Source organism: Polypterus senegalus, chromosome 16, assembly GCF_016835505.1.
Source record: "Polypterus senegalus isolate Bchr_013 chromosome 16, ASM1683550v1, whole genome shotgun sequence".
Classification (NCBI taxonomy): domain Eukaryota; kingdom Metazoa; phylum Chordata; class Cladistia; order Polypteriformes; family Polypteridae; genus Polypterus; species Polypterus senegalus.
Genome location: NC_053169.1, coordinates 89,722,864 through 89,744,960, shown reverse-complemented (window position 1 = coordinate 89,744,960; position 22,097 = coordinate 89,722,864). Strand labels below are relative to the sequence as shown.

Here is a 22,097-nt window from a genome sequence, read left to right as displayed (position 1 = left end):
CAGCAATTTCTCCATTTAGCTTGTTTCCATTTACACCCGTGTGTGTTTATCATGCACTATTGGGTTTAATTAAATACTTGGAAGGAAAGTGAAGAGAAAAAAGTGAAGGACTGAGAATAACTCGTCTGTTTTAGACTTCAAATCATTTGGATGACTAGGCTGACCCGCCTTTTAAGGCGACCGACTTTTAAGTTGACCACTTCTTAAGGCAATTCAATATGTAGATCAATTTGATATTTTATACAAACTCATTAATTTGGTTATATTGCATTTGAGCGGTAATACTTTAATACTCGTAGTTTGTTATTTTTGTGATGAAATTTAAACTTTTTTTCTATATTGAGGTCGCCCTTTTGAACCCCCCTGATATTTACTACGCAGTGAGGCATTTGTACTCCATCAACATTATTTCCAGAGACATAATTTTGTCTATTTTTCCAGCGCATCGCGCACAAAAGCAAGGGAACGATGGGAGCACCAGAACTCTGCTCACATCATGTCGCTTCGTACCGCAAGCTGCAAGTAGTAAGTCTGTGATAAGCGGAATAGCGCTACGCTTTCCACTCACGGGACGGAAGGACAATCCCGACCGCTTTTATTTAGTAAGAAAGAAGAAGAAGATATCGCATATGGAGGAATATTTCGGACAAAATGAAATAAATAAATAAATGCGTAAATAAATAAAAGTACTGTGAAATGTGAGCATAAATAAATAAATGTGTCATGAAATGACAGCCTTAATAAATAAATATGTCATGAAATGAGAGCATAAATAAATAAATGTGTCACGAAATATGTTTTTCGTTGCTTATTTATTTATTTCATTTTGTCCGTAACGTTCCTGCAAACTGTCATGAAATACGGCTTGAAATAAAACTGTCACTTTCACTCGTCAAAGTTGAGAGGGTGGGCTCTAACACGCCCTCTAGTTACTGATTGGTGAATCGATAGCACAAGAATTAATTAGAAAAATGCTTACTACTGCCGATGAAATGGATTCTGCCGAAGATATTACATATTTCAGAGAGAGAATTGAAGATTTATCGGAAGAAATTACAATGTTGGCGGCCCTTTTAGACTCCGATATAAATTAAACTATTTTTGAAATTATCGAAGAACTGGTGGAACGGACTCGACTACACTCCAGTTCAGGTGACACAGTTCCCTGCTCTGGACGTCCATCCTTTGACATTCCAGCTGAGTCAATAGAACACCTTCTGTTATGCGGTTTAAAAGTACAACAGATTGCAGATCTATATGGTGTATCGGAGAAGACGATCACAGGGCGAATGAGCCAGTTTGATATACGTGCTACAACGGCTGTATTAGTTTAGGTACTTTGACATGGAATGCCCAAAGCAGCTCCAACTAATGTTTTGAACTGAACAACTTTACCACTGATCAGAGCTGTACAGTTGTTTGAAAAAGTAGCTGCGAATATGCAACTGACTTTATACTCGTAAAACAAGGGTCAAATACTCTGTTCTAAAAGGGCCGCCAACATTGTAATTTCTTCCGATAAATCTTCAATTCTCTCTCTGAAACATGTAATATCTTCGGCAGAATCCATTTCATCGGCAGTAGTAAGCATTTTTCTAATTAATTCTTGTGCTATCGATTCACCAATCAGTAACTAGAGGGCGTGTTAGAGCCCACCCTCTCAACTTTGACGAGTGAAAGTGACAGTTTTATTTCACGCCGTATTTCATGACGGTTTGCAGGAATGTTACGGACAAAATGAAATAAATAAATAAGCAACGAAAAACATATTTCGTGACACATTTATTTATTTATGCTCTCATTTCATGACATATTTATTTATTAAGGCTCTCATTTCATGACACATTTATTTATTTATGCTCACATTTCACAGTACTTTTATTTATTTACGCATTTATTTATTTATTTCATTTTGTCCGAAATATTCCTCCATAATCGCACAGTCTGGAGTCGAAAATCATCTTTTACCTGGAAAAACGAAACTACAAATCCCATCGTGCATTGCAAAATGGACGGGCGTGTGTGAAACTCCGCGCCTGCGTAGCACTCACGGGACGGAAGGACAATCCCGACCGCATTTATATAGAAGGATATCCTTATAAAGGAAACAAAATTGAGGATATGAGAATGACTTTATATGGCAGAGTTAAAGCTCTAACAAGCCATGAAATCAAATAATTGACAAGGATTGGTTTTTAATTAAGCAGCTGGGTTGAAACAAAAACCTGCAACCACTGTGGCCCTCCAGGACTGAATCTGCCCACCCGTGGTCTAAGCTAAACAGGGCCACATTTACAAGGTTATCGAGATTTATAAAGGTAATTTGCCCTGAGTTTTGCATATTTTCTGAGTTCAATTTGTACACCCACAGTTTTTTATGTGGTTCAAAAATGATCAATTTCGCATGTAGAAACATAAATATGCGAACATTAATCATAGCATTGAAACGTTTTGGCACCACTGGCTCGACGTGACAGCAGAGGTACTGCAGCTTTAACAACTGTGCAACCCGACGGTATGACGTAAGTGAGTGGGTGGGTAAACCGGAAGGGCGCGTCCAATAGCAAAATATCTTGTTGAAGAGCCCGAGCCAATAGCATAACACATGGTTGCAATCCCCTCGCGTGTAATAGGAAAATATCTCGGCGTAGAAGCCGCGTCTCGTCGCTATGGCGTGCGTAGATGATAAAGAAGGATTCCCGGAGAGGCTGAAGCGACGAGACCGGGAACGACAAGAAGCCCAGGAGAAGCGGAGGGAAACGCGCGAGCGCCAGGTGGTGTCAGAGGAGAAGGCCGATTACTTTACTGAAACCTTCAACAAGGAAAAGACTTCTCTGGATGAGCTGCTAGCTACCTGTGGCCTGGAGCAATTGGAAGACGCCTCCAGCCGGATCTCCAAACTGCAGGTGTTTGTCAACGACAGCCTCAGTTTCTTGCCTTCTTACGATGTTAGGCAGGCACAGGCAGCGTTACAGAGGCTCCAGGCATCCCTCACGGACAGACGGGAGCAGCTTCTTCCTAAAAAGAAGTTTACTTTCCGCTCCCGTAAGGCCGCACTTGCGGAAGCTGCCGCAGTTGTTCCCGAATGTAATATCGTACCAGTCGCCGAAGAAGCCCCCGCGGTTGTACCGGAGTCGGCCGTGGAGCCGCGGTGTGGCTTTTCAGACGAGGACTGTCGGCAGTTGGTGAAGACGGCATCGGAGATCAACGGCCAGGACGTGCAGCTGGCGCGCCTGACGGGCTGCACAGTCAAGCTATTCGGCGCCCCTAGCACCCTGCACATCAGGCAGGTGAGGGACTCGCTGGTCCTCTGCGGACCCGTCAGTAGCTCCGTGTTCATCGATGACTGCTCCCACTGCGTCTTTGTATTCCCTTGCCAGCAGCTGCGCACGCATAACACCGAGGAGTGCAGCTTCTACCTGCACGTCACCAGCCGGGCCATCATCGAGGACTGCCGGAGAATGCGCTTCGCACCCTTCACCTGGAGCTACCCGGCAATCGAGGAGCACTTTGAGACGGCCGGCTTAGACAAGTCCAAAAACAACTGGAGCCAAGTGGACGACTTTAACTGGCTAGCCAGGGATGAGCACTCGCCGAACTGGAGTGTCATACCGGAGGAAGAGCGCCGAAGCGAATGGGAGGCGTGAGAGGCGAGTGGTGGGATTCATGCAGCTAGTTAACGGTCGGGCGGCTCCCACCCCTCTGTCAGTAATAAACAGCCGCAGCCATTGTGTTTGTACTTCTAGTCAAAATGGTTGGTTTTAAAGCAAAGCTCACTATGTGTATATTGTTTGCTCAGCAGTGTGCCTTTATCTTTAAGATTGTTTCAATCGGGTTCGTTATTCAGCTTACGGAATAAAAAAAAAATATATATTCCGTTTTCCCTGCACGTTTGTGAAGGTCTGTTTGATGAGTCGAGTATTTTGAAATGTTTAAATGGCAGAGCCCTCAAGTTTGAGGTGTGTTGTGTCGAGGCGAATTCTCGGAGCAAAGGACGCACCTAAAGGTTTTCACCTGAAATGAAGGCTATTGGGATTCGGAGGAAAGGCAAACCGAGTTTATAGCTTTATTGCAATAAAACAATCCCACGGACTCGACTCAATTCGGCCAAATCGGACTGCGCCCCGTCACAGTTTATATAATCATTTCTTATCATTGTGACTTCGCGCAAAGACCGCTCATTCGCTGTGCCTTTCTGACTCCCTCCTGCACCTGGCAGACCATTAGTACCTCCTAACTTTCTCCTGCAGCTGGTCACTGGTCTTTTTACTGTCTATTCTGCTTCGCTTATTTTTTAGGTGGGCAGATGTTCCCTCTTCCATTCTTGGGCTTTCTCTATCTTATGAATTTCCCCTTGGGATTAATAAAGTATCTGTCTATCATTTCCCCTTCCTTGGCCTTTTAAGCTAATTCATATTAATGGCCAAAGCTAAGCTTTAATTAAAAAGAAATATGGCATGTACCTTTTATCTAACCATTGGCTTGGCATGCCTGACTTGCATTCATTTCTGCACTAAGGTTAATTCTTATATATTTTTCTAGATTTCTTTATCCATATATTACATTATCTTGACCTCGTCGTAACAATGCCTTTGCTGTCTCTGCCGACTCTCTATTCCAGCTGGCTTCTCGCGTGCCCACCATGACCATTTCTCTGTATTTCGTCATTGGTATCATTCCTTGCTTTCTGGCCTTCCGACAACCGGTGTCCTTATTCCCGCTTCTATTGTCTCCGGGTAGTTTCTGTATGTCGTTCTCTTTCTATTCGATCCTTCCAAGTTTCCCAATATTTGGTTATTTTGCTTCAAGCTTAACTAGAAATGCAATATGACTGTATTTTAACTATTTGCTTGACATGTCTAAATTATGCTAAATCGAATGCTTCAGAAGCTGTTAATTACTTTTATGCTAACGCATAGATTTTTATTTTCCATAGTTGGAACAAAGACTAGTCGCAAGCTGGTGACCGTGCAGTTGGTAATAAACTTAAAGGGCCGTACGTGGCACGGCGGAGACTAAACTTCAGCAGTGCGTTTGAAAGGTCAGGTGGCTTCTCTGCACTGCTGGCTTGGTGGTCTTTTGATAACTCAGACTGTGTTACTTAACTCTTTTAGGGCTTTTTTTTTTTTTTATCTCCCAGGGCTGAATATTTTTCCAAAAACTAACATTTTTTAAAAAAGAACACAAAGCAATTGTTTAACATATCAAATCAACAAAAAGTATTTACTTTTCTTGCATGTTGTATGAGCCTGCATACTCTATGACTTCACATACATTTTACACAGCACAGTCTGATGTCGCTCAAAGCAGCCGATTTCAGTCATTGCCACATTGCACTGCTTACAATACGTGTTGCTGTGGTGCCTACTTTTCAATTGTCTGTTGCTGCACTTTCTCACATATATTGTTAGTGTGTACTGTAGAGAGACAAGTCACCCTTTTGCCATCGTGCCATTCCACTGCCACCAAGTTTTCTGCCCGCATGAAAACCGTATTGTCACCTCTTCATCTTCTGAAAATTTATGAACTTTATGCATGGCATTACAGCCTGGCTCACCCCATGGGATTTGCTTCTGTTTATTACAGAAGTGAATCAAACTTTGCAGCAGCACATTGTACCTGTCACCATGCTGCATAACCTGTTCAAAGCCACCAGGGGACAAAGCACGTTTGGACCAATGCTCCCTGAAGTTATATCACCAGTTCTGTCCCATCTCTATTTGTAATACCACAGCACGCTTCATCTCGTCTCTTGTTGTGGGTTTACACTTTGAAAAACGAGAATGCGATGCAAATGCAGCCCGCGATTCAAAAAATTTCTCTGCCTACCTGTTTGTCTTGTCTGACGGTAGCTGAAAAGCAGCATCAGGAGAGAGCAGCCTGAAGTACAGCAGCTGGTGATCTGTCGTGTCCAACAGCAAGCCATGCCGTCTTGTGAAGTCCAGCAGCCAGATCGGCTCTCAACGGATCAATGTCTGTGTATTTATCCCACGCTGCCATAGATGCATCAGCTGCGCGAAGGCGCTCAACTGGCAGCAGATCCGCTGGTGCGGCATCGGCTGGTGTTTGATCAGCGGATGCCAGCTTCTCACTCTCTTGCTCGATCTCCTGATCACTGTCAATAAAATCCGATTCTGAAAAATCAGAGTCCGACTCCGCGATAATGCGCCAAACATTGTCTGCCGAGTGTTTTCTTTTCTTCACTCGCTTCGCTCCCTTGTCACATGTCGATGCCATCTTGCCATTGTTTACATTTCGCAACTCGCGCACACGCTAGGATTAGTGGCCGAGTCAACGAGTCTAACATTCCTCCAAGCACAGAGGGAATGCCTGTGACGTGACAGTGAGATTTGTCGCCATTAACAGCTGATTATCGCCCTCTATCCCTGGATGTCGACTTTAGTCGACATTCCCCCTCAACCCCTCCTGTCGACAAAAGTCGACATCCGCCCTAAAAGAGTTAAAGCAGCCCCTCTAATGAGAGTACAACTGTGTTTGTGTGCAGATGAACAGCACTTGACTCTTTGAGGGCTGAATATTTTATTTCCAAAAATCTCCGTTTTCTGAAAAGCACACAAAGCGATGGTTTCACACGTAAATCAACATAAAACGGCCGTGGCTGCTGTTGGCGCATGTTCGGCATCTCTGGCGGCACTGGCTGCATTGGGGGGCACCTCGATGGCCAGCAGGAATGCACGGTGGGCCAGCTGTCTTCGTGGCGGTCATAGTGTGGTTTGTACCTCTTGTCGTCAATAAGTGGTGGTCCTACCAGGCAAATGCTTCTGCAGGCGCATCAGGAACTGTCGGGTGACCCTGGCACTTCGCTTTTGTTTTCGATCTCCGGGTCACTTGCATCAAACTCAGAGTCTGACAAGTCGGAGCCTTATGTAACGAAATTACGTAAAACGTCCACAGAGTATTTTGCTTTGCACATTCGCTTTGGTCTCTTGGCAGATGTCGATGCCATTTTAGAGGTGGTTTGCCCTTCTCTACTCCTGCGTGTGTAGGAAATCGACATTAAATCAACAAGGCTGTGTAACTTCCCTTCTAGCAAAGGGCGCCGAACTGAGACGTAAGGGTGAGTTTTGTTGCAGTTTACAGCCGATTACCGTCCTCTACTCCTGAATTTTGACAAAAGAGTTAAGGACAAGACATAAAGGAGTAAGTGACCTAACCTGTGTAATGACTCCCATGTATCGTAGAAGATTTGACAAAATGGCCGAGTGCAAACCGCGATCAGAACCGGACCTCTTTGACAACTCGGCGCTACACATCCCAGGTTTTTGTCACCCCCGCTTGACCGTTTGTTCTCGGCAGTGTGCCAGGTAAGGCTGCAGCAGATTTGATTTAAAGAACAACTGAGACGTGCGGCACAGTCGGACCCTCATGTTTGGAGGACTTTGAGGTAATTGTCTGCAGTTATCCGTGTCAGATGCGGGTACTTTGGGGTCTGTTCGGGGGGTCGTCAAACCAATAAAACTGTCAATGCAGTTATTGTTGGGCCTTTCCAGGTTTTTTATTTGGCTGCGTCGTCATAGCAGGCTGTTAGAAATCCCAACACAACGGCATGTTCAGGGTTAACATCATCGTCAAGGGAGGGGAAGACCTGAAACCCTTTCATCTTTATCTCTTTAATGTGCCACACAGGTGTCTAATTTGGCTCCCAGAAGTGACAGGCATATGGTATCGGTGACCGGGGGGGACGGGCCCACCTTTGTGTTTTGATGTAGTCCTCCTGCTAGGCAGCAATGAAAATGATCTTCATCAAGTGTAGAAGGATGGTGTTGAAACTTGTCAGCAGGGTTTGGGGCGCCAAAGGCTCGCCAAGCCACCTGGAACCCCAAACGCGTTCTTCTCAAATTGTGTTCATCCAGTCAGTTATTTGCAGCCCACCAGTCGCTACTGGACTTGAACTTTCCTGCATGTCAAGTTTTTCATCTTCCACAGCCCTTCAAGCTTCATCCTTAAACTGCCACTGATCGGAGAATTTACAGCGTCTTCGTGTCATTGGCATTGGCGATGGCAGCAGGAGGCAGAACTCCATACCACCAGCAAAGGGCTGGGGTTTGGCTCTCGTCAAACTGTTTAGTTTGTGAAAGCAAGTTGACACACAAGGCTGTGCATTTGTCTTTTATCAGCCGTCATGTAGGAAGTCCGTTTAACTAATTTAGTGTCCTGGGGGGCTGCTGGATGTCCCAGCAACAGGGAGTGCAAGGCAGGAACCAGGAATGGAGAGCCAGACCTCACCATGGGTCAAATTCAAAGTGTGTAGTGACTGGGCTGGAGTTGGGAGGCTGAGCCACTAAACACCTCAGCCTGTTACACGAACTTCTCAAACCCTCGTCGTCAAAGTCCGAGTTCCTCCCAGCAGCACCGAGGGCAATGCAGGACACCAGTTAGGAATTTCTGATTAACATCTCTGGAGACGTGGGAGGAAAATCGGCAGACATGGAGGGTGCGCATGCAAACTCGTGTCAACCTGGCGCAGGGATCGAATCAGGAGTGCTGGATGTGTAAGGCAGCTGTGTGGTCCACTATGCCACCCTGACAGCAGGAATTCTCTCTTGTTGGTGTTGCAGGTGGTTGGCACCTGCCCTTAGAGTCGTTGATGTTCTTCTTAAAATTTAAACATTAAGCTAATCACACTGGTGTCTTTATGCCAAGGGATTTCAGGTTTCATGTACCAAGTGCGTTTCCCATCCTGAGATGGCATGTGGTGCAGCAGACTGGTGCACTTGGCATAAAGCCGCTTCTACATCTCTGCAGCCTGGCACTGGCATTTCATTAGGCTTGAAGTTTAAAGTAAGGAGTTATTTGAGCTGAAAATACAAGCGATTAAGTCACGGGTGGGCAACGTCAGTCCTGGGGGGCTGCAGGTTTTTGGTCCAAAAAGCCAATCCTTGCCAATAATTTAATTTCATGGCTTGTTAGTGCACAACTCTGCCATGTCAAGTCATTCTCATATCCTCAATTTTCTTCCCCTTCCTAAGGATATCATCCAAATGATCTGACGTCTAAAACAGACGAGTTATTCTCAGTGCTTCACTTTTTTCTCTTCACTTTCCTAATTAAACCCAATAGTGCATGATAAACACGCACAGCTGTAAATGGAAACAAGCTAAATGGAGAAATGCTGGTTTCTTTTGTCATTTGCACCTTCTTGCTAATAAGGAGCCATTAAAACCCGAGAATACGGCTGTTTAAGACTAAAATAAGCAATAAGGGTTCAAAATCTCAACGAGCGAGAGAACTAAAATGAAGCAGAAGTGTTACTTGAGCAATAAGAGCTTCTTTTAAGCAATTGTGTTGGCCCCCCAGGCCTGAATCTGCCCACCCCTGGATTAAACATTCATTACTTTAAAGTGTGATTTTAAAGATCTTGTCAGCACATTTAGCATTACGTTTGTTTTCCACAAGCTAGTCGTCCATCCATTTTATAATTTGTTTGGGGTCCAGGGGTCTGTGCCTAACCCGACAGCAGGGGTGCAAGGCCATCGCCAGGGTCCCTCACAAACAAGAGATGCCAAGCACGCTAAGAATCAGACCCTGCGAGCCCTCTGGCCTAACCTCCGTGTCGCTCAAGATTACCTGTGGTTTGTACTTTTATTAATGATAACGAATGGCGATTTGGTGCCTGCATTATTAGGTTTTAGGTACAGCGCACCACATATGCATATTGTGAATTTGGGCTGATGGAGTGAGGGTGTTGGACCTTTGGGGGGGCATAGAGTGACTGGTTCAAGTCCCACCTTCACTTGGAGTAACCTACTTGACCTACATAATAAAAGTATGTTCAATGTTTGTTCTGAGTGCGTTTCGTTTCATCGTCCCGTTATATGTGCGTCAGTGAATGTTGTCCCCGTAAAAGAAAAGGGGAAGGATGATGGCGAGAGACCAGAGCCCCGCGACGGAAATCGCCTGTCAAACGCACCTGATACATCCGGGACATTGCGTATTTAAAAAAGAGGAGCGAAAGGCAAAGGGGAGAGAAAGAAAAAAGAGAAGACAAGACAATTTGACCCTTCATTTATCAACTCATCACTGCCGATCATTGCTTTAGTCCACTGCTTGCTTTTATTTTTCCAACATCGGGTTCATCATCGCGACAGCCACAGCCGATAACCCCGGGGTTCGAATTCAGCCCAGGCATTTCCAGGACTTTCACGGTGAGGTCGTTTTGTTTTCGGGAAGGAGCACAATAACACTTAACTTTATTTTGGACTCATTTATCATAAGGTTGCCAAATGTCCCTTACATTCGGGACATGTCCCCTGGCCCGTACTGACCTTTCAGGGACTCCCAAATGTCCAGTATTTAGATCATTTCCAAATTTCGTAATAAAATATATTTTTACTACCTTCTTACGGTACTTGTGGTAACTTTAGAAGTAATTATACTTTCATTTCTCAGATTCTCTTCATGAAAATAACCCAAATGTAACGAGGAAACTCGTGTTTGCTGCCAGTTTGCAGCTTGTTGAGTTGCTCTGGTTGGCTGAGGACGGCGACACTGTCACCGTTTGGCTCTCCAGCCGCGCTGCTCTGCACTTCTGTATCAGCATTGCCGTGACTGTCGACAAAGTGTGTGGTTACTACTCGCCACGGCTCACTTTTTTCTAATTTAAAAACTAATCCATCCATCCCAAAATGTAAGTGTGAATTTCGTGATGAATATTCCAGCGAATGGGCATTTGTCAAACAAGGCAGAAGCTGTTTTGAAGCAAACTGTGGTGTATGGAATTGCACTTTCAGTAAACCATTTCCGAATGATTTTACTTTTGTTTTCCTCGTAACCTATTAAAATCCTTGCCTTTATGTTTTTAACTTGTGTCTCTACTTTTATATAATATATTGGTCTGGGTGTGTAGGGGACATGTATAAATTTATATATATATATATATATATATATATATATATATATAGTAATTTAGAGAGAGATTTTAAGAGTGTCCCGTATTCCTAATTTTCTAATCTGGCAACCCCAATTTATCACCACTTTTCAATTGCTGGGGCGACATGGTGACGCAGTGGGTAGCGCTGGGTTCGCTTCCCGGGTTCTCCCTACGTGGTGTTTGCATGTTCTTCCCGTGTCCGCGTGGGTTTCCTCCCACAGGGTAGGTTAATTGGCGATCCTAAATTGTCCCTAGTGTGTGCTTGGTGTGTGTGTGTGTGTGTGCCCTGCGATGGGCTGGTGCCCCGCCCGGGGTTTGTTTCCTGCCTTGTGCCCTGTGCTGGCTGGGATTGGCTCCAGCAGACCCCCGTGACCCTGTTTTAGGATATAGCGAGTTGGAAAATGACTGACTTTTCAATTGCTGTATTTAAATAATCTTTGTATTTGTGTTACGTGTTTTTATTTATTGTTTAGGGGCAAAGGGATGGTTCGATGTAAATATTTGTATATTCGTGTTTTTATATAGTAATTCGTCACAGGTGTCTTTGGGATTGCGGTGTTTTGCGCGCACATATCTACGTTATTGAATATTTGTTATCTTTTTCATTTACAATATTATATCCGTGCTTGATTTTATATTCCTGTCTACTGTTTGTGGTTATTTTCGTCGTCCATCCATCCATCCATTTTCTAACCCGCTGAATCCAAACACAGGGTCACAGGGGTCTGCTGGAGCCAATCCCTGCCAACACAGGGCACAAGGCGGGAACCAATCCTGGGCAGGGTGCCAACCCCCCACAGGACACACACAAACACACCCACACACCAAGCACACACCAGGGTCAATTTAGAATCGCCAATCCACCTAACCTGCATGTCTTTGGATTGTGGGAGGAAACCCACGCAGACATGGGGAGAACATGCAAACTCCACACAGGGAGGGACCCAGGAAGCAAACCCGGGTCTCCTAACTGCGAGGCAGCAGCGCTACCACTGCGCCACCGTGCCGCCCTATTTTCGTCGTGTGGGGGGGAAAAAAAGTACAACTTAGGAGTTCGGCTTGTTATTCGTGCAAGATGCCCCCGGTGAGCCAAGGAGTAGTCTCGGTCTGGGTAAGGGGTCGGCCGTTACAACACATTTCTATATTTAAGCAATTCTAACGCATCTTAAACTTGCTGAACGGGAGGGCAACTCCATCACTGAAATGTGGTGCTGGTTGGAATGAAGATAACCAGGGGGCTCTAAACCGCTGCTGCGTGTTGCCCCCACGGGAGGCTGGATTTCAAATTGAGCCTTAGCCAGGGGAGCAGCTCTGCCATCGCTGATACTTCATAACGCAATCAAATCGCCGACCTGCCGCATCCTCTGCAGCGGCTGCCTTGCGTTTGGATGTAACATTTGACGGCAGATTTTTCTTTTACTCTGGGAAATGTCAGCCGTGCTGTTAATAGCGTCTCAAACCAAAATGACACACGCTACAATATGCAGAACTAAAGTTGCATTTGATGGTCGGCTATGGACTGACGCTACCTGTCCCGAGAAGTTCCTGCCTTGTGTCAGATGCTGCTGGGAAAGCCTCCACGCTCCTGACCCCAAGATCAGGTACTGGGTTAACTGGGTCCACTAGCTGAATGGATGTGGTTAGCTTTGGCAAATCTAAAAGATATTGTTCACCTAAAGCAAAGCGCCATCCTCCATTTTAAACTCTGCATGATCTATCCATTCATTATCCAACCCGCTATATTCTAACTAAAGGGTCACGGGGGTCTGCTGGAGCCAATCCCAGCCAACACAGGGCGCAAGGCAGGAAACAAACCCCGGGCAGGGCACACACACCCACCAGGGACAATTCAGAAACTCTCTATGGTGAAACAGCGAAATGTACGAGGGACGTTCAAAAAGTTTCCGCACTTTATTTTTAACTTATTTATTAGGGATTTCAAAAACAAACGACATCACTTTTCTACACGGACACCTTTGTTTGCGATGCAGTTTTTCCCAGCGTCCTACCAACTTTTTAATGCCCGATTACTGCTTCTCCCGCCTTCACCGTTACTAACAAAAACAGAAAAGTGCGGAAACTTTTTGAACGTCCCCGTATGCTCCAAGTGAATATGGCTGTGGTGCCGAGCGTCTGTTGTTTTAGACTAGCAGTGCTCCCCAAACTCGGTCCCGGGGAGCCCCTGTGGCTGCAGGTTTTTGTTCCCACCAGATTCACAATCGGTGAGAATAATCGATAATAACTGATCTCATTGAATCAGCTGCTCTTTTTTACTCTTCTCTTATTCTGCATTCAGAAAAACACAACAGTATGTGTTTTTTTTTTTACACTTATAAGACATTTAGAAATATTTCTATTTTTTTCTAAAGCTATAAATGTTTTAACACTCTTTTGATGTTTTACGTTTCCTGTCCCTTCATTTAACCCTAATAGCAGACAGACACCCAGGATGATGAACGCTGCAACGACTTCAAGTGTCAGTCCCGCTAAATTAGTGAATAATCAATGAAATAACCAAAACACCTGGAAAAGCAGAATGAAAATTAGGTTTAAAATACTGGTAACGACTAAAATAACTACAAACTCCCCATATAACAGCTTATTACATTTTAATAAAAATCTTCCAAACTTGTAATTTCTATACTGACTCCAAACACAGCAACTGGGAAGTAACGACTCACTTAACTAGACTGAGTCCAATGAAAAATGTAAGTTGGTGGGAACAAAAACCTGCAGCCACAGGGAGTCCCCGGGACCGAGTTTGGGAAGCACTGTTTTAGATGAGGATGTACTTTTCCGAGGCTGTTTTTCCCGTAGACATATACAGATAGACGGCGCATTCGCTGTGTTGCCCAGTCGACACGATACGTCAGCGCGTCCGCCATATTGCGAGTGGCAAAAGTGCCATTTAAACTGATACAGGTAGACGTGGAAACCGGGATTTCTGATGAAAATAACGTTTAAAACAGTATCGTTTACATACAACAGATTTTGGCGAATTCTTTAAGTGCAATTATTTATATCCATTTATACACTAATAATGGCAATTATTGAGATGAGAACTTGACCAATGTCTGAAAGTCAAAACAGTAAGACTTGCAACTGGCAGTCTGGTCTTTCTTTTAACAGTGAAATGATCCCCTCAATGACAAAAAGAAACAGTTTTATTGTATACAAATTGACTTAATAATTTCTGAAAACATTTCACTCATTCCTCCCTCAGTCTCTCTCTCTCTCTCACACACAAACCCAATGTGGTTAGTTAAATATATACAGGATAGGATCTAAAATCCTTGAAACAGAAATGTCTTCCATAGCTTTTTCTGTGTGTTGCCACTCTGTAATGTGAGAGTATTCAGACTGGCAATACGGTGCAGCCTTAGTTTGTGGAAGACAGACACAACTAAAGACATGAGCATCAAATGATGGTTGTCAATTTCAAACTGTGTTTCCTCGATGTGCTCCTTCATCTGAACCAATCTCAGCCTGAACAAACTGACTGATCAAAGGTACACTGACAGCTTGCCTTAATGTCGACTGTCCGATAACACGCTCAGCTACTGGACCACTTTGACTGGACCCTCATCAAACCTCCTTTGTTTTTTAATGTGAGCGAGTGGCAGCTTTGATCATATGATGCCAGTAGAGCATCTGTTACCAAACTAGCACGGCACACGTCACAGGGCAGCTTTCTCAAAATCTGTCGCACGACAAACCCGGAGATGTAAACGAGGCGGGTTGGTAAGTAGCTATGCTCACACACAATTGCAGGGATATTTTGCGAAAGGGGATGGAAGCTCCTCTTCTTCTTCTTCTTCTTCTGCTGGTGGTGGTAGTGGTGGTGTAGAGGACGTCTCAACAGCAGACAGGGAGATGGTCTCGTCCTGTGCTGCCACATTTCCAGATGTGCTTGGAGAGGCACCACACGAAACCATGAGACGACGGAAAATGGCCTGGAACTGACCAGCTGAAGGGTGGTTGTTATTCCAGCCCCCTAAAACACACAGGCAACACTTTTACAGATCTTTACTCTTTTTCAGTTGAATTACTGCTAGTAACAGTTTGGCTTCATAAATTGTACAAAGTGATAGATTTACAAGCTTGTCTGTCTGTCTGTCCCCACAAAGTCGATCAATCACAGCTGTCAGTCTGAGGATATTATAAAGACAATGCAGTTACCATGGTAACATGGCACATGACTGCATAACTTTAGCTACGCCAGGCTGAGCTAGCAAAGCTAAGATTTTCTAATGGCCAAATATAACCAAAACAATTGCACAGCCTTACCTATGAAATGTAATCCCCGGGATCTGGTTTGGAGCGCACAATCCCGAGCAGCACATTATTCAAATTACTTCACTCCACAGCAGTGCCACTCGCAATATGGCGGCGACGTTGACGTACGATGCTGCTGGTCATGCAGTGTCTACCTATACACTCACCTAAAGGATTATTAGGAACACCTGTTCAATTTCTCATTCATGCAATTATCTAATCAACCAATCACATGGCAGTTGCTTCAATGCATTTAGGGGTGTGGTCCTGGTCAAGACAATCTCCTGAACTCCAAACTGAATGTCAGAATGGCAAAGAAAGGTGATTTAAGCAATTTTGAGCGTGGCATGGTTGTTGGTGCCAGACGGGCCGGTCTGAGTATTTCACAATCTGCTCAGTTACTGGGATTTTCACGCACAACCATTTCTGGGTTTACAAAGAATGGTGTGAAAAGGGAAAAACATCCAGTATGCGGCAGTCCTGTGGGCGAAAATGCCTTGTTGATGCTAGAGGTCAGAGGAGAATGGGCCGACTGATTCAAGCTGATAGAAGAGCAACTTTGACTGAAATAACCACTCGTTACAACCGAGGTATGCAGCAAAGCATTTGTGAAGCCACAACACGCACAACCTTGAGGCGGATGGGCTACAACAGCAGAAGACCCCACCGGGTACCACTCATCTCCACTACAAATAGGAAAAAGAGGCTACAATTTGCACGAGCTCACAAAATTGGACAGTTGAAGACTGGAAAAATGTTGCCTGGTCTGATGAGTCTCGATTTCTGTTGAGACATTCAAATGGTAGAGTCAGAATTTGGCGTAAACAGAATGAGAACATGGATCCATCATGCCTTGTTACCACTGTGCAGGCTGGTGGTGGTGGTGTAATGGTGTGGCGGATGTTTTCTTGGCACACTTTAGGCACCTTAGTGCAAATTGGGCATCGTTTAAATGCCATGGGCTACTTGAGCATTGTTTCTGACCATGTCCATCCCTTCATGACCACCATGTACCCATCCTCTGATGGCTACTTCCAGCAGGATAATGCACCATGTCACAAAGCTCGAATCATTTCAAATTGGTTTCTTGAACATGACAATGAGTTCACTGTACTAAAATGGCCCCCACAGTCACCAGATCTAAACCCAATAGAGCATCTTTGGGATGTGGTGGAACGGGAGCTTCGTGCCCTGGATGTGCATCCCACAAATCTCCATCAACTGCAAGATGCTATCCTATCAATATGGGCCAACATTTCTAAAGAATGCTTTCAGCACCTTGTTGAATCAATGCATGTAGAATTAAGGCAGTTCTGAAGGCGAAAGGGGTCAAACACCGTATTAGTATGGTGGTCCTAATAACCCTTTAGGTGAGGGTATGTGTCTTGGGTTTTTCCATTATAGGATTGCAGAGTAGAAGTTTATTCTGACAACACTAATGGGACGGCCAGCTCTTTTTTTCTAGAATTTTCTTGAACATTCTGACTTCTCTCATCAATCAATCAATCAATCAATCAACATTTATTTACATAGCACATATTCATACAAAACAATGTAGCTCAAAGTGCTTTACAAAATGAATAGAAAAATAGAAGACACAATAAAAAATAAACATAAGTCAACATTAATTAACATAGAATAAGAGTAAGGTCCGATGGCCAGGGTGGACAGAAAAACAAAAAACTCCAAAGGCTGGAGAAAAAAATAAAATCTGTAGGGGTTCCAGACCACGAGACCACCCAGTCCCCTCTGGGCAATCTACCTAACATAAGTCAAACAGTCCTCTTTGTATTTAGGGTTTTCATGGAAGGACCTGATGATGATGGTCACGTAGACTTCTGGCTGTCAGTCCATCAATGTTTGAGCATCATGAAGCTTTGAGTAGGTGGTGGTGGCGCAGGCCGCCACCACAAAGAAACCGGAAAAAGAAACAGAAGAGAGAGTTGGGGTCAGTACGGATTTTAGAGCCACTATGAATAGTCACGATAATGGCAGAAGCGATATATTCGCGCCAACCTAAATCCGAGACAGAAGCGGGCCAATGGGAAGTGGGAAGCGTCAGGAGTGGGAAGCCGGGCGGTGCCCTCCTCACTCATATGCCAGCCCTGTGGAGTACCCTACCTCTACTTAGCCAGCGAGTGAGCGAACTACTTAACGGATTTAGATTGGTTTTTTTTTTCTCTAATTTACTTGAACATTCCGGTGTACTGTACCTCGTACCACGTTGGCCTGAAATCAGGCTGGTTACTTGTAGTCTGACTTTTTCCTTTCTAATGCACAGCCAGTACCACACAGAATTCTCGACGAGCCCTCGCCAGTGCTTTGTACAGCTGAGGAAGGACATCTAGCTCATTTGATCATCACTCATACCACTTTAATCAAAATATGTCTTCTCACAAACCGAGCTTTGCTGCAGTATGTCTGGTGCGTAATCCCACCCTCCATACGGATAAATAATTGTTATGGCTTGGATCTCCTCCCATAATACACATGGAAATGTGCGCCCCCTGCCCGGAGAATTAAACTGCGGCCATGCTCGACACAGTGTCTGTACATCTTGATGCTTCGGCCCACTCACGTGAAGGTACAGGAGGTCTGGGCTGGTGGGAGATAAGCAGAGCAAAGAACTGAGACTCCCTTTTTAACGAGCTGGTACCAACCCCAGCTCTACAGAAAGCCCGAGTCCAGAGACGTTTGTTAAACTGAGCTGTTGATTGCTTCAGTTTTGTAATCGGGTTACAAAGTGTCGGCATAAACCTCAACCCACCCAAGTGTGTGTCCACCCGGGGCTATGACTCTGTTACATGCTGTTTGGTATGGCAGGGATAGCTGCACCGGTAACGTTTGTGATGTGCCATCTGCTGGAATGAAGAATGCAATGCGTTTTTGTTGTGATGTGAAATTTTGCCTACAGAGAGGTTAGGAGCAGACATTGATACAGCGCATTGCCACACCGACAACACAACAAACCAACTCAGGATCCCAGATTAGGACCCGAGTTCAGCCATGCGACACCTCAGCACCCCACTAGTTCAGATGGAGTGGAGGTTTTTCATGGTGGCTGGAGTGCCAATTCTGCCACAACCCCCAGGTTTTTCCCTGCAGGTTGGAGGGCCTACATGGATGGATGGATGCAAATTAACGTCATACCCAGAACGGAGCAATTGCAGGTTAAGGGTCTTACTCAAGGGCCCAACAGAGCAGAGACCCTTTGGCATTTACGGGATTCCGATTGCCAGTGCAGATCCCTACATTTTGCAAACAAGTTGATAAATATTTTGTATGTCTTTATTTGTAACTTAGACAAAGCAATGTAATGTTAGTGTTACATTATTGATAATAACAGCAATGGTTTGATGGTTTAAGAACCCCTTCTCCTCTTTAGGACAGAGTCTCTTTGTAATTTTACGACAGGGTTAGGGGAAGTGACTCGAAGTTTGGCTAACATTTCTCTGTCAACACCCACACAAAGCCAGGCTGCCTAACTGCCAAGCTTTACCTTAACATATGGTTTGGAGGGCAGTGTGTGAGGGTATTTGGTGCCCCCAATGGTCTGAAGTATGGCTGTTGTGGCATCCGGCCGGGACACCCAGGAGGACTTGTGCCTCCTCCAGACCACGAGGGGGCGTCCGCCCTTGTTACGTTGGGGGCCTCGGGTAAAGGGCTTGGAAGCCCAGCCCTGTAGGGACCCGTGGCCACCGCCAGGCGGCGCCCCGGTGCCTGAATATCCCTGGAGCCCAGCACTTCTGCCACACCAGGAAGTGCTGGGGGGAAGACGACAGGAGACACCCAGACAGCTTCCGGGTGCGCAGCCAGGACTTCCGCCACACTGGGGCGTGTCTGCGGAGGAGTGCCGGGAAGCAGCTGGAGCCCACCCGGGTTCCTATTTAAGGGGCTGCCTCCCTTCAGTCGAGAGCGGAAGAGAGACGGAGCTGGAAAGAGGAGTGGAGGCGGCCAGGAGAGAGGCATTGTGACTGTGTGGCCTGGACGTTTGGGGAAACGGTGCTGGAGGCACTGGGGTTTGAGGTGCACGCGACTAACCTGTAAATGTTAGTGTAAATAAACAGTGTGTGGTGAAATTAAGATGTCCGTCTGTCTGTGTCCTGGTTCAAGTCCACAGTTTGGAACTGTCTTGTATCAGAAGCCTTTAAGTACCATGACGTCCTATTGGCTGTAGGGGTTGGACAGTAAATCTGTAAATTTGCTTGCTTTACCTCACTCTCTCTCTTACGAAACTGATGAAAGCCCATCTCACACAGCATGAACTGAAAAGGACGACACAACACAATGTAGAGCGGAAAGAAGCGCACAGGAAATATCCACACAGAAAAAAGTGCACACGGGAAAAACCGCACGTGGATAAATGAGCATACTGCAAAGGCATATATGCAAAGAAGAAAAAAAATTGATATTATACATCGCTATAAACAAAATTGTATAATTGTTCACTTGTATGTTTTTTAATTTGTGCTAATTGGGGTAGTGGGCTGTTGGATGGTCCTTAAAATAAAATAGTCATTAATCCTTTTATTACGGTCATTGTTGTGGCTAAATTACCATGTCTAGGAAAATGTTATTCTTTACAATAGTTTTCAGAATTTATATTCTACCTTCTTATTCCACAGGTAGGCAAATTAGGGTTTTATAGTTTTGATTACGGCAAGTAAGTAAAGGTCGTCCTATAAATAGGCCACACAGTTAGAGTTTTCTATAATCTTCCCTAACTTTCGAGCAAGTCGCCATTTTTTTTTTGTTTTTTGAATAAGCGAGATGAAGTTTTCAACCAGTCAGAAAGGCAAGAAAATTCTCGGTTACAAGGGATTTGAATATCTGCGTTTTCACACAACAAATAGAATAGATACTTGGAGGTGCCGTGAGAATCGATCAGCAAAGTGTCTTTCCTTAATGAAACCGAAGAACGGAGACATTGTACAAGAGCAAACCGGTCATTGTTTTATTATAACAAAAAATGTCTAGCAGTATAGGTGGAGTATATTTTATATTCGGAATAGTTAGGTCGCCGCAGTGTGCTTTTTTCCGCGTGCGCACTTTACCGTATGCATATTCTTCCACGTGCGTTTTTTCCCGCTTCGAAGAGCACAGCTCGGCAGCCATATTGAGACTGGCATGCGGCCTGTTCTGAAGAAAGCCAACCACAAATGAGGACTTAACTGGTGACAAGTCCATGTGCCGCCTGAAACTACACATCAGCATTTATCAGGCTGTATAGTTGCAAATATTCAAATGTACTTTGCATATTGTTGTTATTTATGAATATTATCAATAATACATTATTTAAAGTGTAACTTGTTCTTAACAACACATAATTGCCTGAGGTTATACATTGTGACAGATAGGGGGCGCTATCGCTCCCTTGAACCCCTGTGCAAGACTCCAGACTCCAGATAAAAGTCCAAAAGTAGACTTTATTAATTCTGCACAGTGCACAAAGCACCCTCCTCTCCACAACACTCATTAATCAATCACAATACACAATCAATAAACTCTCCACCACTCCCAGACGTGTTGCCCTCCTTCCACCCAGCTCAGCTCGCCGTGTGGGAGCTCCCACAATCCTTTTATTCTCCCTGACCCGGAAGTGTTCCCAATCCCCAGACCATGAGATGCTTTATCACTTCCGGGTCAGATACAAAGTCCTTTTCTTCACCCCGGCAGCACGTCATTCCCCCTGTCCATGTGACTCGGACGTACTTCCGGGGTGTAAAGCAAATAACCGTCGTTCCTCCCTGCAGCGTCTCCTAGTGGCCCCCACGGTATCCAGCAGGGCTGTGTATAAAAACTCCAATGTCCATGATGCCCTGCTGGTCTTCGGGGAACCTCCATACTGCAGGGAGGGCTCCACCTGGCGGCTTGGGGGTATTGGCCGGGATGAACGGCCGGCCATACACCACAACATGTAGAAGGGAAGGTGGGGAGATGTTATACGGTGCAGTACCCGATAAAGTGGTAAGTCTGGGAGATTTGAGGCATTCTGACAAAGGCTACATATTAATAACACAAAAGGGCAAAGTAGAGTAATAGAGAACTCTAAAAAGACAAAACCGTTTTATTACTACATGCATTCCAATAGATGGTGCAATGCAAATATTAATGGTGTCGATTACTTGCCTTAGACAGGTAGTCCAAGTAGTGATAAGATAGTTTGAGATAAATTGTGAACCATTGTGTCCGCCTGATAAATAAGGTGAATTGCTGAGGGTTGAATGGGCTTACTGTGGTGGGCTGGCGCCCTGCCCGGGGTTGGTTTCCTGCCTTGCGCCCTGTGTTGGCTGGGATTGGCTCCAGCAGACCCCCCGTGACCCTGTATTAGGATATAGTGGGTTGGATAATGACTGACTGACTGACTGACTGACTGATGACAGAATGGGCCAAACCAAGCCCTTGGTGAGGTGCTGGTCCATCATAGAGCCCACTTATATGACACAAGTCACCGTCACTTGTGCAGGGCAGTCATCAGATAGATCCCCTAAACTTGCACTGTCCTCAGCCTCACCCAACCCCTGTAAGCTGTAGACCCCCCATAGATACATATTCCCTCTCTCCAATCCCCTCTTCAAACCTTCATAATCCCATCCTTGTACTTCCATTTCTCTTCCATTCATCCACCACACTGAGACGTTTCAAGGCGTCTCTGTCCCTCCTGGCTGCAGGTAATACTGGGGAAACGATGACACTCGTGACCTTGTTCACTTAATGTCACCAAGTTAGGAGTTCCTACAGAGGGACCCTCCTACTTGGTCTTAAGTAGGTGAGAAAGTACTAGATACCCCCTCTACTGACCACCTGCCACACGGGCCAATGAGATTGGAAAGCTGCGGATTACTTTGTTACTTCACCTGCTGCCAAGGATTTCTATAATTGGGATAAGGCCGATTAGAAGAATTAGGATGACGCAAGGATCTCCGACTTT

The 22,097-nt window shown here is 45.1% G+C and overlaps 1 protein-coding gene across 1 annotated transcript; it reads left to right on the top strand.

The window, feature by feature from the left end:
* The first annotated feature begins 2,562 nt into the window (after positions 1–2,562).
* tbcc (tubulin folding cofactor C) lies at positions 2,563–3,876 on the top strand. The gene has a single exon (XM_039738403.1). It carries the CDS (start codon positions 2,670–2,672, stop codon positions 3,645–3,647), a length of 978 nt encoding a protein of 325 aa, XP_039594337.1. The 5' UTR covers positions 2,563–2,669; the 3' UTR covers positions 3,648–3,876.
* Positions 3,877–22,097: the final 18,221 nt, after the last annotated feature.